General features: G+C 47.4%; 1 protein-coding gene across 1 annotated transcript in view; it reads left to right on the forward strand.

The window, feature by feature from the left end:
* The window catches only part of GIGYF1 (GRB10 interacting GYF protein 1), a 1,662,840-nt gene that overhangs the window by 666,125 nt on the left and 979,948 nt on the right, over positions 1–16,767 (forward strand). The window contains exon 12 of the mRNA XM_078668650.1: positions 8,614–8,746. Coding sequence (XP_078524776.1) covers positions 8,614–8,746 — 133 coding nt within the window. The remainder of the gene's footprint in view (positions 1–8,613; positions 8,747–16,767) is intronic.

Genomic DNA, 16,767 nt, shown 5'->3' on the forward strand with positions numbered 1-16,767 from the left:
AAGGTGGTGGGAGTGGGGAAGGGTTCCTTACTCTGGTACCACTACTGTCCCTTGCAGAGAGACAACTTCAATGCTCAATTAGAGTTGATTGCCTTGGAGAAGGAGAAATTCGAATTGGCTAAGAGAAAATGGGAGAGGGAGGAGAAAAGGAATGGTGGCAGCAAAAGTGAAGAAGATGCTGAAATGTCTAGGGGTGGTAGATTTGAACCTAAACTTCCCAAAGGCATAGTACCCAAGTACACTGAGGGGGGTGACATTGACAAGTGGCTAGCAGCTTTTGAGAGGGCCCTTAAAATGAGTAGGGTTCACTCTAGGTATTGGGGTGCACTCCTGCGGGAGTTGATTCCAGTAGCTGGGAGGGATAGGCTCCTGACCCTGAAGGGAGAGGATGCAGAATCACACCAGCAGATGAAGGCATGCTTAGTCAAGAGATTTGGTCTGACTCCCGAACAGTACAGGGTGAAGTTTAGAGGCACGCAGAAATTGAGTTCAAAGTCTTGGGTAGACTTTGTGGACGTTTCAGTAAAGGCACTGGAAGGCTGGATTGTTGGTAACAAAGTTGACACATATGAGGGATTGTTTAATTTGTTTATGAAGGAACACATTTTGACTCATTGTGCAGAAGAGAAGTTACGCCAGTATCTAGTGGACTCTAAGCTGACAGACCCCAGAGAGCAGGGGGAAATCAGCTGATTGGGAGAGAATCCAGGTTTCCATTCAGCATCAGGGGGGTGACCAGAAGAAAGGAGGACAGGTCCCTCCCCAGGGGAAAGCCCAGGGAAATTAAGGTCAAGATCCTAAGGAGTCCTCCAAAGACCCACAAAAACCTGCACAAGGAGGGGGGGGGGCGAGCCAACCCAAATTCAAAGGGAGGGGGTTTCAGGGAAAGCCTGGTAGGTTCTTTGATCCCTCAAAGGTGGGTAAGTGCTTTGACTGTAACCAGCCAGGGCATAAGCAGGGAGATGCGGTCTGCGCCAAGAAGCTGCCCCCTAAGGGGCCATCCACAGGGATTGCCAGTGTCAGTGTAGGGGTGGAGGATGGTGTACAGAACAGGCAGGTGGTGGAAGCAACCTTCGTGTCGCTGGGTGGGGTGAGTATTGCCACACTTGCTGCCTTACCTCCAAACATGGACAAGTACAGGCAGAGGCCTAAAGTGAATGGGACTGAGATTGAGGCTTTCAGAGACACTGGGGCTAGTGTAACTGTGGTCCTGGATGAACTGGTGCCCCCAGAGAGGTTGTTACCTGTTGAATTTCACCAGGTGACCTATGCAGACAGCACTACCAAACTCCATCCCATGGCTGTGGTGGATTTGGAATGGGGAGGTGTGACAGGCTCTATGAAGGTAGCGGTGTCAAAGGTGCTCCCGGTCCAGTGTTTACTGGGCAATGATCTTGAAGCCTCTGCGTGGTCAGAGGTGGCAAGAGGACTCCATATGAAAATATTGGAGCTCCCTGAGTGGGTATGTGCTGTGACCAGGTCACAGACTAGCCAGAAGGGAGGGACTGGACACTCGGACCCTGGAACAAAGGGCCAAGCATCCAAGGACAAGGGCACTGGGCCTGGTGAGCCAGCCCAGGGAACTCCAGAGATGCAGGAAGAATCTAACCCTGATGGGGAGGATCTGGCCTCTGAGGGAGGGACTCAATCCCTGATAGAGCTGTCAGATTTGGCAGAACTGACAGGAGCAGGTGGACTTTCCAGAGAGGAGTTCAGTCAGGGACAGCGTGACTGTCCCACCCTTGAGAGCTTGAGGCGGATTGCTTCTAAGCAAGAGGAGGGGGATGACCGTGGGTTTCACAAACTCTACTGGGAAGATGGACTGCTTTATACTGAGGCCGGAAACCTCAAGGAGGGGGCCACCAGGAGATTGGTGGTGCCCCAGAAGTACAGAGAGTTCATCCTGACTTTGAGTCACGATATCCCCTTGGCAGGACATTTGGGACCGACAAAGACATGGAACCAGTTGGTGAACCATTTCTACTGGCCCCATATGTCTGAAAAGGTAAAGGAGTTTTGCAGCTCCTGTGTCACCTGTCAGGCCAGTGGCAAGGCAGGGGCAAGACAAAGGATCCCCTAATACCACTGCCAGTGGTTGGGGTTCCTTTTGAAAGGGTGGGGATGGACATTGTTTGTCCCCTGGACCCACCTACTGCATCAGGGAATAGGTAAATCATGATTACCATATATGTATTTGTTTAATAGGTTGGTGAACCTAATGGTCCTGTTTTCTATTTCGTTTCAGACCCCTGACGAAGGGTCAGTTTGTTTTGTATGACCCGAAATGCATTGGGTGTGGATAAGCTGATGTTAAAAAGAAATATGTCGTTCAATTAACATGATTATGAGTGGAAATCAACGAAAATAAGAATCTAATGGAAATATATGATGTAAAATCACCAAAATAAAAGCAATTACACAAGTGAAGAATCCCAGTGTGGTTCATGTATGAAATAGCGCACCTATTTACAAGAAGGCTTTTCTCCTTGTACCACGATTGGAGTTCCATTTAAGACACGGGAGGACGCCGTGTGTCATAGGTTGCGCTAACTTGAAAGTATAACATTGAAGTCTAAGCGTGGTACTCGAGTGCAGAGGGATAACATTGAAATGTCAACTACAAGTTCACCACCCCCTATCACCCACAAGGAAATGGTCTTGTTGAGAGATTCAACAAAACCCTGAAGGGCATGATAAATGGGTTGTCAGAGAAACTCAGAAGAAGATGGGAGGGTCTCCTCCCATGCCTACTGTTTGCATACACGGAGGTGCCACAGAAAGGGGTTGGTTTCAGTCCTTTTGAGTTGGTGTTTGGACACCCTGTGAGGGGGCCATTGAGCCTGCTAAGAGAGTCTTTAGAGAAGCCTCTTAAAGAAGCTAAGGACAATGTGCTTGATTATCTGCTAGGCCTGAGATCTAGAATGGCGCAGAGTACGTGTACAAGGCAAACAGGAAACTGGAGGCCAGCCAGGAGCTAATGAAGCACTGGTATGATCAAAAAGCTACTATGCCTAAGTATACTCCGGGACAGTTGGTGTGGGTGTTGGAGCCTGTGGCTCCCAGGGCTCTCCATGACAAGTGGAGTGGGCCCTATCCAATCTTAGAAAAGAAGGGTGAGGTTACCTATTTGGTTGACCTTGGCACCCCCAGGAACCCTCACCGGGTCCTGCATGTGAATAGATTGAAACCCCACCATGACCGGGCAGGCATGACCATTTTACTGGCCACTGATGAGGATGTGAAGGAGGAAACTGAGCCTGTGCCCGACCTCCTCTCCACTAATGTGCAAGATGGGTCAGTGGAGGGAGTTGTGCTCTCTCCCAAGTTGATAGATCAGCAGCACAGAGACTGTAAGCAGGTGATGGAGCAGTTTGCTGGCCTGTTCTCTCTGACCCCAGGCATCACTGAGTGGTGTGTGCACCACATTGACACTGGTGACAGCCGACCTGTCTAAACTGTACAGGTCGTCTGACCATGTCAGAGCCAGCATTAAAGCTGAGGTTGCTAAGATGCTGGAGCTGGGGGTAATTAAACCGTCTGAGAGTCCATGGGTCAGTCCAGTGGTACTGGTACCTAAACCTAACCCTCAGGGGGGACCCAAGGAGTTAAGGTTCTGTGTGGACTACAGAGGTTTGAATGCAGTCACAAAGACAGACGCTCACCCTATACCTAGAGCTGATGATCTCATTGATAGGTTAGGGGCTGCTAAGTACCTGAGTACTTTTGATTTGACTTCAGGTTATTGGCAGATTGCACTCACTGATGGAGCAAAGGAGAGGTCCGCATTCTCCACACCAGAGGGACATTATCAGTTCAAGGTAATGCCCTTTGGATTAAAGAATGCACCTGCCACCTTCCAAAGGTTGGTGAACAGGGTGTTGTCTGGGTTGGAACAGTTTAGTGCAGGTTACCTGGATGATATATCTGTATACAGTTCTACCTGGGGGGGGATCAGCAGGTAGGCCTGACTATTAAGGCAAGCAAGTGCCAAATAGGGTAGAGTTCTGTGGTGTACCTGGGCCACCTGGTAGGTGGGGGCCATGTACAGCCTGTCCAATCTCAAATCTAAACTATTCTGGATTGGACAGCTCCTGTTACCCAGACTCAGGTCAGGGCATTCCTTGGACTGACAGGGTACTATAGAAGGTTTGTTCAAAATTATGGGACCATTGTGGGGCCCCTAACAGAACTGACTTTTAAAAAGAGGCCCAAAAAGGTGATTTGGACCCCAGAGTGTCAGAAGGCTTTTGACACTCTGAAATCTGCTATGTGTTCAGCACCAGTGATACTGGCCCCTGACTACACAAACGAATTTGTAGTTCAGACTGATGCTTCAGAGCAAGGGATTGGTGCAGTTTTGTCACAGCTGACTGAAGGGGGCCTTGACCAGCCAGTTGCCTTTATTAGCAGGAGGCTTCTTCCCAGAGAGCAGAGGTGGAGTGACATTGAGAGAGGCTTTTACTGTGGTGTGGTCACTGAAAAAGTTGAGACCATATTTGTTTGGAACTCACTTTCGTATTCAAACTGACCACAGGCCTCTCAAGTGGCTCATGCAGATGAGAGGGGAGAATCTAAAGCTGTTAAGGTGGTCCATTTCCCTACAGGGAATGGACTTTACAGTGGAACACAGACCTGGGGTTGCCCATGCCAATGCAATGGACTTTCCAGGTTTTTCCACTTAGCCGATTAGGACTACCAGGGTGTAGGTTAGTAACCCATCACCTTTCGTTTGGGGGGGGGGGGGTGGTGGTAGGGGGGTGGTATGTTGCAAAGTCATCCTGTGCCCTGGGCACCCCCAACTTTCTGCTGACGAACTGGTGGTAACTGACTCTGACTGACCCTGGGCTCTGTTTAACCAGGCCCAGGGCCCGTGCCAAGCTAAAAGGAACACATTAGAACACAGTTAAGACACCCAACATACACTAGGGTACACTATAGTGTGGTGGGGTACCCCTGTAGTTGGCATGACCTACCACCTAAGCCCCTAGTATGTAATAGGGCAGGGGATTGAAACTACCTAGAAGTCTCCAGTATCCTGGGGCATGGCAGTTTAGAGGCCAGCAGATTCTCTGCATCAGCATGTGTGCAGTGCTGAAGCCTGAGGTCAGTTTAAAAGCTGCACTGGTGGCCAGGACAGGTTTTAAACCTTAAATTGTGCCCAAACTCGACTTTGAGGGTAGGGGCCCTTAAAAATGAAAAACCTACCATGTTTTTGCATATTAGGGACCCCCAGGGTCACCCCTAGGTATCCCAGGGGTGGGGGGTCAGTTATCTATAAGGAGCGCCCTTATAAAATGAGTTTTTAGAAGCCTGGGTAAAGTGAAATTTTACATTTCACTCCACACATTGTCTTAAAGAGGTGCTCAAATTCGACTTTGATGCTGGAAGAATTGGGTAAGGGTGATCTGCAATATTTCTGCAGATTCAAAACCCCTGAAGTCTCCCCTAGTTGCACAGGGGGTGGGGATCCGTTAGAAATTAGGGAAATACTTATAAAATATGGTTTTATAAGCCCTGGTGCTACAAAAGTGGCGCAAGGCATTTTCCCAATTGCAAACCCCATGGCCCATAGATTAACCTGGTAGGAAGTGATTGATTAATAAATATTGATAGGAGAGGATTAGCCGGACCATTCAAAGACTTCCCAGAATGGTTGTAGTAAATCCAACAATATTATATTGTTGAATTTCTCCTAAAGTGTACATACAATAAGTTATGAGACTTTCTTGTTTGTAAGTCCAAATTCAGCCTTTCAGTAGTCTGTTCTGATTGGTCAGAGTTAAGTGGATTAGCCAGGCTGCTGGGAGGCCAGTGATCTGTTCTATAGGAATGCCAGGCCAGGAGGTGGCGTCGTAAACTACGCTCTTCAAAGGCAAGAGGGGAGGCCTGGGTTTTAGTCCACTATGACAGTCCTGACCCAGAGTCAAGACTAGGCTTAAGAAAGGAATGTGCAGATGGTACTGGGATGGTCCATGGAAATGAGATACCCCAGGGGGTGTGTTTAGCCAGCTCTTACCTGCTTGCTGGAAAATCAGCCATTATGGATTCGGAAGGATGATGCACTCTGGGACAAACTAATGCCACACTCCACAGGATGTGGTCATACCTATGAGGAGTTGCCCTGCTCTCATTGGTCAGCAGTGACCTGGTGCTTGACCCAGAGAATTTTGAATAAGTATCTGAGAGGGGCAGAGCCCTCCAGATCTGCTGCTTGAAACTGAATGAAGCAAGAAGTGCCTTGCTGAAGATTTTGCTGTGTGCAAGGAACTCTAAGGCATGACCTATGAAGACTGCATCATCTGAAACTACAGCCCTGTGGATTACCTTGCTGCCAAAAGACTCAAGAGTAGAAACTCCCTGCAAGCTACAAGTTAACAGAGCTCACCTGTACAGCCCCACAAAGAATTCAAAGCCTCGAGTACCAGAGGATTTGTAAGGGTTTTGTTCAAGTGGATTGCAGAATTGAAGTTTCACACTTTCAAGGACCCTCTTGGAGATTCAAGAATCTTGGATTGTGTGTTGGATACTTTGGGACCTGCAAGCAGAACACCAGGAAGGTGTTCTAACTGGACCCCGCTTGCTGAAGAAGGCGGCCCACTACAGTGGTGAGAATTCTTCAGAACAATTTATAAAGGTGTGTCCCTGACAGAGCAAACAAAAAGACTTAAAGGGGCGCTGTTGGTTTCTAAGCACTACAAAGTGACTAATCTTTAAAAATTCATATATCATGTTCCCTACAGTGGATTATTTTCGTTCTGGTGTCATTTAAAAGATAAAAATATTACCTATTTTTATAAATTGGTGTTGGATTTTTCTTTTGTGTTGTGTCTTAGTTATTTACTGAAATGGTGTTTTTGAATGCTTTACATACTTGTCTTTGAAGTTAAGCCTGTCTGCTCGCAGCCACGTTACCAAGGGTTGAGCAAAGGAATAATTTTCTAAGACCTATGCTGAGTCCTATCATGTGTTAGCGGCCTTATTACCAGTGGCAGACCTACATTTACCCTATCAATAACCCGCTTTCCAACAGGAAGGTATTAAACCTTTTCTTTCATTCGGTCCATCTACCCCATGCAAGTTAAAGCCTTTTTTAGATTGATGAACTTTCTTTTTGAATCTGTTCTTAATGTTGTGTATTTTTAAATCACATCACCAGTGAGGGTATCCTGGTGCTGAACAAATGTGTGTGCGCCTAGCCCTGCCAAGGGTTGATTGAAAAGCCAGGTCTACAGCTAGTTGTGGAATTTAACAAGAAGAGGCTCTGTTATGGAGGTGGAAATTTTGCATTCTTACAACACCTTTCATGTAATGCTGGTTTCCTAGTGGCCATTACATTGTTCAGTCGAGTGAGTTTGATTGCATGCATGTTTTCGCATTAAACTTAAAGCATTTTGATAACCTAGCCTTCCTTCTTTAACCATGTGTCTCATTTCAGTGTATGTTTCACTTTCAGCTTTATTTTAAATTCTCTCCTACTTTGAGATGCCATTCCATGAATTAGATTTATGAAAAGTGTTGGATAGTAAGTACATAGAAAGTCAATACATGACCAACACATTTCCTTTGTCAACAATAGATCAGTCAGCCTCTGCCTTGCTCTTTTGTACGGCCCACATCATTACTCTCTTGTATAACCAAAAAACCAACAGATCCATTCCTCGGAGATCAAAGTCTCACTCCAGTCTCACTCCATGGGACGGAAAGGATGACATAGCAATGTTGAATCTTATTATTTTAGTTCTTTGAATGTGTTCATTCAAAGCAGCTGCTGAAGATATATTCACACTTTAATTCTAGATTGAGACTACATTGGTGATTCACTATTTGAGTAGTCTTCTTTGCACAAGTATTTACTGGTTCAACTCCGCCTGATTGATTGCTGTTAACACTGCCACAGTTAGTGAGGAATACCATGATAGTGTATATAGTCCTTGACCATCACTGAGAATCATATGATGGTTAGTAATAATTGGCATTCTTCAATGTAGTACTAAGCAATTTTCCCACCTAAGAACTGTTAAGGTATTACCTTATTTGAGAGTATTGAGAATCCTGCTGACCCGTTGCAATGGACGTAATAACTTGCTAGTCATTACTATGTGGTAATCGGTGGTGCTGCTGATCATAACGGGGCAGTGCTTCCTTTGCAACTTCACAAAGCTTTTGCCAGTCTTGCTTCATCCTTTGTTTTGTGTATGTTTTTCTTTAAAAAATAGGCAAGTGAAAACTGTTTAGAGTTTCCATTATTTAAGTAGCTTTTTAATATCGAATTTGCTAGTTTTAAATGAAGAATCAAGTTTGTTGATATAGCATTCAGATATGCTTCTAAATTTCCTTGGCTCGTACATAAGCTGTTTTTTTTTTTTTTTTTACAAACTTGCATAATCCAGTGCCCAGCACAATGGTGGGAATTAGATTAGAACTCAATAACTTTCACAATTACTCACACACCTTCTATCCTTTTTGATAGTGTTTTGTGTGCTGATAGGCACTTTAGTTGCTCAAATAGGTGGTAATACACGTATTTTAAAGATGTAAAAAAGGTTTATGTAGTTGGCGGTTGCAGAAAGTGTGTGCATGGCAATGACTGGATATGATACACTTCCTTTCTAGAAGAACCCAAGGGATGCCATACCAGAAGAGCAGGAGCTAGACTTCCAAGGATTGGAGGACGAGGATGAGAGGCTGGTTGGAAAGGAAGACTGCGAGGAAGCCAATGAAGGAAATGCTAAGAATGGAGAAGTTGGTAAGTACTAGCATGGAGATGTATATATACCTGCTAGCCATCCTCTACGCACCTTGGGAGACCTGTTGGCAGAGATTATCAAAGTTGGGACAGTGGCTGAAAAGTATATCACACCTTTCCTTATAGTTGTTTTTTCATATTACAGAATATTGCGCTTTACCTAGCACAAGTTAAGTTTTTACATGAGAACACACACTTTCATTTTTAGGCACGGGGAGATTAAGTGACTTGCCCAGAATCACAGGAGGTTTTGGCGTCGTTACCGAGACTCGAACCCAGATCCCCAGGTCGAGCGCCTTAGCCGTTAGGCCAACTCCTCTCCCCAGTATATTCGTATATTAGTACATGAGAAGTTGTTCCCTTGAATTCTTACCCTAAATTTCTGAAATGAAGTGTCACTAATTCAAGCTATGTGGCCCCATTTGGTTTTCCTGATCTTAAAGGTCAGATACTAGAAACAATGACAATTTAACAGTTTAACTGAATAATTTTAGAGCAATTGTAAAATTACTGCACATACTACCTAATTGAAGTAGCAGGTGATGACCGTCCATGGAGTTAAGGTGTAAGTCATGCCATGGGGATGCATCTCTTATGAAGTTAATTATTGCCTCCATTCATGCTATGAGCAATCCTGCAATGCTGGCAGTGATTTCAATTCAGGAGTGCAGGCTTTTTTATATCCTGGACCCCTGGTGGATAACCTGGATAAAAGCTACAAATGCATTGGCAGTTCTTCGACTATATGATGGGCTAAAGTGGTACGACATCTGACCCTGCTAGGTTTACTCCTGGTTGAGGGAAGGGAAGAAGTTACAGCTATACCCAAGGAAGGATCCCAGTACCTTTGCTGCCAGGCATGTTTGCAGTACTGACTTTTACCAGCTGGCTGGTGCCACCGTTCTCCCATAGGTGCAAGTAAAGAACCTGGACATCCCCATGGATGGATGTTGCTTAGCAGCTGTATAATGCTCTAGTGAGCATAATGAGACGCTGATGCAGCTTACTTTTTAGTTACTCCACATTACAGATTATCTATTTCTACGCCCATTAGTGGGTTTCAGATTGCATCTGTCCTTCATATTGATGTTATGCTCCTTTGAATGCCAAAGCCAGCAAACCTTTTACTCTAGATCTCATTGACACTTTGGTTGTTCTACAGGAAAGGCCAACGCAGATTGCTCCTAATTTGCTTAGTGTCCTCTTGCGTCTTTTCCTATCTACGCCCACATGGGCTCTTGTGTTGCACCTCTTTATGGGCCAAGACGATCACACACCACTGGGTGTACTCCAGATTGTGCAACCATACCCAGAATTCCTAAAAAAAATTCATTCAACAATATGAAATTCATTGTCTATTCCAGAGGGCTAGCTAACTGATACTAACCCTTCCAATATGTTATGCAGAAACCAATCTAGTCCATTTGAGGCATCAGATATAGCACAGAAAGCAATCTTTCAGTCCATCAGGAACAGCAATTCTCCAGTTCTTCCTCCATTGCTGCACTGACTACTAAGCTGCCTTACCATTTGGAGGTAGAATATGGAATGTCCTCTCCGACTGGAGATCCATCATCGCAGACAGACTGTTGAAATGGGCTGTGTTATGCTATTCATGCCCTGCCACCTTCCCACACACTGCAATTCTATTGTAGAAAATCAACCTTTTGGTGCCGAACTTGGAGAGGGGTGCAACTCGTGTTGCTTCCTTATTTTGAAGGAGGATGGAGATCTCAAGGCAATTTTGAACCTGTCCACTGCACACTTTTCTGATGAAGGAAAGGTTCAAAATGCTCCTTACTTTAGCTGAGATACTGTCCGCTCTGGACCTAGTTGATGGTATCCTTGGACTTGCAGGACGTGTGTAGGAAGCTGGCTCTGTATATACTCTGCCAAATATGTTATAGTGTGCACAGTCCAGTGGATCCCCAGAGGTATAGCGGAGGCTAAATTAGATAATCACTAACAGATCTGTGTGTTGGAGCAGTTAGGCTTATCAGAGGGTGTGTTGAGCATTTTTGTATTCGCTCAGACAAAAACTGACGACACACACCTAGAGACTGAATCAAGACCAATTAGGTAAGTAGAACGTGGCACAGTTAGGTAAAATATACTTTCAAATGCAGGGCTGTACACAGAAATGCAATTATTGATTAAATTGGTATTGTTACAGGGTTTTACTTTTCCTTAAAAACAATTGAGCACTTTGAAATTATTTTGAATTACAGGTACAGTGGTGCAGAGGCCCCATGTTAGCCAGCACGGCTAGGGGGCCTTCGATCAGGGGCTGCTCACAAGCAGGCCTCTTGGTTGGGGGCTCAAAGCTCCTGGTGTTGAGATCAGCACTGCAGGGACCAACAATCAGCACAAGAGCTGCACCACAAGTGGCACAGGGGTGGCCTGATGCAGAGTGCATCGGGAGCCATGTAGTTTCAAATGGAGATCTCTAGTTCAGAAGAAATACAACAGTCTGTCAAGGAGGTTTCCTGAGGGTGACACCAACAAGTTAGGTAAGTAGGAGTGTTGAGGTTTGCCTGGACACAGTCTGTTGGGCCACACAAGGCAGTGGGGCATCAGAGTTTCTTAGCTCTGGTCGCAGTCGGGCCCATCCTGTTGAGGCTGCAGGCACTGGGTAGAAGATTGAGGTAGGCTGGGCGTGAGAAGTTGGCCTGATATATAATGTTCACTATTCTAGTGAGCACTTTGTATCAGTCCAAACAACCCTTATTGATGATTGGTTGTAAGTCAACCTTATAGACCAGCTATCCTAGTAGCATGGATACGAGCAGTCTAAGGCTAGGACTCTAGAGGGCGTGTTAAGCCAGCTGTTTTACCATCACATTACCCCTTGAACACCAAGTGAAAGGACACCACACAAGTTGTTATGAAAATAAACTGATATTTATTTATAACAGGACTACCCTGGACTCTTTGAGTCAGGGAGCTAAGCACACAACAAAACTCTTAAGAAAATACTTTAAGTCACACAATTTACACAAATGCCCGAGGGGCACGAAAAACCATATATTACAAAAGTGGAATGCGAATTACTAGCAGGTAAGTAACTATTCTCATAGACTTTAGAAACGCTAGGCCTACAATACTAAACCCTTAGATTAGAAGCAGGAGGCCTGTGGACGTCGTGTGCAGAGTGGGAACTCTCACGCGTAAGGCGGGAAAAAGTCTATGGAGGCTAGCAAAGACAAAGTTACTGTTCTCGGGCGAACCCGACTAGGTGGGTCGAAAACAAGAGTGGATCCGAACACTTAGGGTGTTGGACTATGCTGGAGCACCGGAGTACTCAGTTTACCTAGCCCAGGGGCTGCGGCTGCATAGGGTTCAAGTTGTGTTGGAAACCCTAGTTGAAGAACCAGGAGCCTGAAGAAAGAAGTTGCTGGCAGGCAGCCAGTGAAGAAGTTCGTGGTGATCCAAGCCTGGATCAGGGAAGAAGAGGACCTGAAAGCAGAGGGAACCAAGTTCTGAATCACTAGCCAGTGATTTAGGTGGGCACCAGGGTGGCACCGGACGAAGTCACCTCGACCAGGTGAGTGGGCGCTGCTGGGCTCTGCAGGGCTCTGCAGTCTCTCGGACCAGGAGGCGTTGTCGGCGACCAGGATGGAGGTGCGAGCTGTCCCACGAAGGTATCTGCTTCTGACGTCGCTGGACCCAGGATTGGGGCAACAGTCTTGGCAAATGCAAGGTCCACGTGGTGGACCTAAAATGGCGTCTGGAGTGGACCAGGAGGGTCCAGGGTGCTCCTCTGTTGGAGGGGAGCAAGGGCTAGTCTGGAGCAACCAGACCAGCAGTGTTTGTCGTCGTGGAGCGTCGTAAAAGGGCCACTAGCCAACGGCCAAGTGACCTCGACAACGCGGTGGGCAGCAAAGAGCAGAAGGGCCCCACGCAGATCTCGTGGATGCATGGGGGATGAACTTTGGTGCTGGAGCTGCTCAGGGTCGGGGCTTCTCTTACCCCAAAGCACTCAGTCGAGGGTCACTCGGTGGTCGTGCTGGACAAGCGTCGTGCAGTCTTGATGATGGCCCGTCCCTCGAGGTCTCGTCGCACCCACGGGTCTCAGCTGGGCTGAAGATGTAGGTTGAGGTCAGAGGTGCCAGGGAAGCCGGTTCTCGTCGAGCTGGGCAGTCTTGATCCGGAGGAGAGACTTACAGCAGACCGCGATGCTTGGATGGTGCCTGCTGCTGCAGGGTGACTACTCCTTAGTCACAAGGGAGAAATCCTAGGAAGAGTCTTGAGTTCCTCTCGTAGAAAGTCGGTTCAGGATTCAAAGATTGATCTAATTTGGAAGGGGGCCTGCTCCTACCTTTATCCTGCAAAAGGGGGCTGGCACGCGACTAAGTCCTGCCCTATGGGTGGGACTAGGAGGGGGGTGGTTACACCCCTCTCCTTTGGCGGGCTTTCCACAGATCAGGGGCTGGAGTGCCCCTGGAACTGGTTCAAGCCGGCCTATGCACAGTGAGCACCGGGGTGCCACTTGCAGTCACCTTCCTCTAAAGCCCTGCCTACCTAGGATACACAAAATCCTGTCTGGGACGGTGCTGGCACCGCCCCTGGCAGGAAACCCTTTGTCCTTGCCTCCTGTGCTGGGAGGACTCCCAGCAGCAGGAGGGCAGACTTGTGTCTCGGTGGCAGCATCCATCTTGTGGATGCTAAGGCTCTGTCTGACTTTAACCGGGGTTAGGGGTTACATACATGTCGTGTCCCTCTAGAAGGGTGGAATGCTAACCCCGTCGCCAGAATTGGCGAGGGGTTAGTATTCCAATTCGTATGACACCTTACTCGACATGTTTTGATAAAGCGATACCAGAGTTGGCATATAACCGCGAGGATTATAATGCACTTAAGAGTATATGGTATGCGATATCATGGAAACGGCTAAGGGATAGATCCCGAAAGCCGCAGACAGGCTCAGCTCATGCCAGAGCACCATCTCACACGATTCCAAGCACTCTGCCTTCAGGATTGTTAAGGCCTGCCATAGGAGTGACTGATAGGAGATCTGTGTGTCCATTTTAGGGTTAGATATAGGTATACTATATCTAAAGCAAAGGGTGATTACACCACCTTGCCCCAGCTGTCAAGCAGCCAGTTGTGTCAGATTTGGATGGCCAGCCAGGGGTGGCATAATACATGCTGCAGCCCCTGGTAGGCCCTGGGTACACCTATGCCCTGGGTACCTAAGGTACACTGTACAGGGACTGATAAGGTGACTCAGTATCCAATTTAGATATGTACCTAAGGTACATGGAATCCATTTTACAGAGAGAGCAGTAGGCCTGGGGTCCTGAATAGCAGGGCCCCAGGTCAACTAAGTCAGAAAACCAGCAAAACACCAGGCAAAAAGTTGGGGGCAACCATAGTCAGGGATCTACCTTCCTACAGCTGGCCTCAAGGTTTTTGGATGCCTTTTCCATATACTCAGCCATCCTGGAGCGGAGACCAAGTACATAGTCCACTATGTTGGTTGCAGGCTTTTTGAGAGGTCTCTCCCATCCTTCCTTCACCAAACACAGGGGTCCTCTTACAGGATGCCCATACAGAAGCTCAAAAGGGCTGTAGCCAACCCCCTTCTGTGGGACCTCTCTGTAAGCAAACAAGAGGCAGGGGATCAGGACATCCCATCTTCTCCTAAGAGTTTCAGGTAGTCCATGAATCATCCCTTTGAGGGTCCTGTTGAATCTCTCAACAAGCCCATTGCATTGTGGATGATAGGGTGTGGTGAACTTGTAGTTCACACCACACTCTTTCCACATTGCAGTCAGATATCCTGACATGAAGTTTGTACCTCTGTCAGAAACGACCTCCTTAGGGAAACCCACTCTGGAGAACACTCCAACTAGGGCTCTTGCCACTACAGGTGCTGTAGTGGTCCTAAGTGGAATAGCTTCAGGATACCTGGTGGCATGATCCACCACCACCAGTATAAACTTGTGCCCTGATGCTGTCTGGGGTTCCATTGGACCAACAATGTCAATCCCCACTCTTTCAAAGGGAACCCCCACCACAGGTATTGGTATGAGGGGGGCCTTTGTTGTGCCACCTGACTTACCACTGGCTTGGCAAGTGACACAGGAGCGACAAAACTCCTTGGTATTCTCATTCATATGGGGCCAGTGAAAGTGTGAGACAAGCCTGTCCCAAGTCTTTGTCTGACCTAAATGACCTGCAAGGGGAATCTCATGGGCCAAGGTGAGAAGGAAACCTCTCAGAGACAAGGGGATGACCAGCCTCCTGGTTGCACCAGGCTTGGGGTCTCTTGCCTCAGAGTACAGGAGTCCATCTTCCCAGTATACCCTGTGGGCACCTGTGGCATTCCCTGCAGCCTCAGCAGCAGCCTGCTGTCTGAGGGGTTCAAGGGAAGGGCAGTCTAACTGTGCCTTCCCCAGGTCTGCTCTGGAGGGTCCCCCTGAGCCCAGAAACTCAACTTGATCAAGTTCAAGCTCTTTAGGCTCAGTTTCCCTCAGCTCTCTCAGATCAGCCTCCTCAGAGACTTGATCCTCAACCTGGGGCAAGGGGGAAGGCAAAGCCTTACCCTTACTGCTCTTCTTCTTGGAAGGTGTCTGGTCCATAGTTTCAGGATCCAGCACCTGTTCAGTGGGGCATTTTCTGGCCTGTGACCTAGTCACAGCAACCACATGTGCTGGCAAGCCTAACATTTCCATGTGAGTCCTCTGCTCCACTTCTGACCATTGTGATGACTCCAAATCATTGCCCAACAAACAATCAACTGGGAGGTCTGAACTGACTACAACTTTCTTTTGCCCCTTCACTCCACCCCAGGAGAAAGCCACAATTGCCACACTATGACTAGTAGTGACATTGCTGGCATTGGTCACCAGGAAATCAGTACCTGGCATGATCTGTCCAGGGTCCACAAAGTTAGGTGTCACCATGGTGACACTGGCACAAGTGTCCCTATAGGCCTGAGCCACTTTGCCATTAATCAAAGGCGTCTGCCTGTATTTGCCCAAAGTATTGGGACTTATCTCAGGGGTTATATCCATATCCCCTGTACAGACAAGGACAGCCTGAGTGAGTGTGCCAACTAAGTTGTCAGACCCCTCAGTTCCCAAGGTTAACCCAACTAATGCCTTGGGAGGTACACTACCACTACTGACTGTACTAGGGGGTGCAGTTGCCTTAGGGGCTGTAGTGGCAGGAGTTTGTCCTCCTCTTTTGGTGCACTCACTAAACCAGTGAGATTTACTTTTGCAGTACTGGCACCACCTTTTTGACTGGCCTTCTTGAGTCTTCTTCTTCTGGGAAGCCTGACCCCCACCCTCTTTGTTTTGTTGGGGACCTGGTGAAGACTTCTGGTCATTTTGTTCACTCTTTGCATTACCCTTCTGGTCTGCTTTCTTCTGACCACCCTGGTTCTGGTTCTGCTTGATCCTTGTCCTGACCCATTTGTCTGCCTTCTTTCCCAGTTCTTGGGGAGAGGTCAGATCTGAATCAACAAGGTGCTGGTGCAACAACTGGTTCTGACAATTGTTTAAAATTTGTACTCTCATCATTAGATTATACAATCCTGTGTAATCTGTAACCTTGCTACCCAGCAACCAGCCCTCCAAAGCCTTAGTGGCACAATCCACAAAGTCAGACAAGTCCTGAGACTGAGTTTTCTGGGTGTCTCTGAACAGCAACCTGTACTGCTCAGTGGTTAAACCAAACCCATCAATCAGTGCATTTTTCAGGACCTGGTAATCATTAGCATCCTCCACTCTTGTAGTGAGGAGCTTATCTCTACCTTTACCATCAAAGGAGAGCCACAGTATAGCTGCCCACTGACTCTGGGGAATGCACTGCACAGTGCAGGCCCTCTCCAGAGCAGCCATCCATTTCTGGATGTCATCCCCTTGCTTAAAGGGGGGCACTATTTTAGTCAGGTGTTTAGTATCTAAACCCTTCTCTCTATCTCTTGGGAGATTGCTGCCACCAGTGGGAGCTAGCCCACTCATCTGCTGCTCTCTAGCAAAGGCAAGCTTTTCTTTGGCCAGGGCAAGTTC

The sequence above is a fragment of the Lissotriton helveticus genome, chromosome 12, assembly GCF_964261635.1.
Source record: "Lissotriton helveticus chromosome 12, aLisHel1.1, whole genome shotgun sequence".
Lineage (NCBI taxonomy): Eukaryota > Metazoa > Chordata > Amphibia > Caudata > Salamandridae > Lissotriton > Lissotriton helveticus.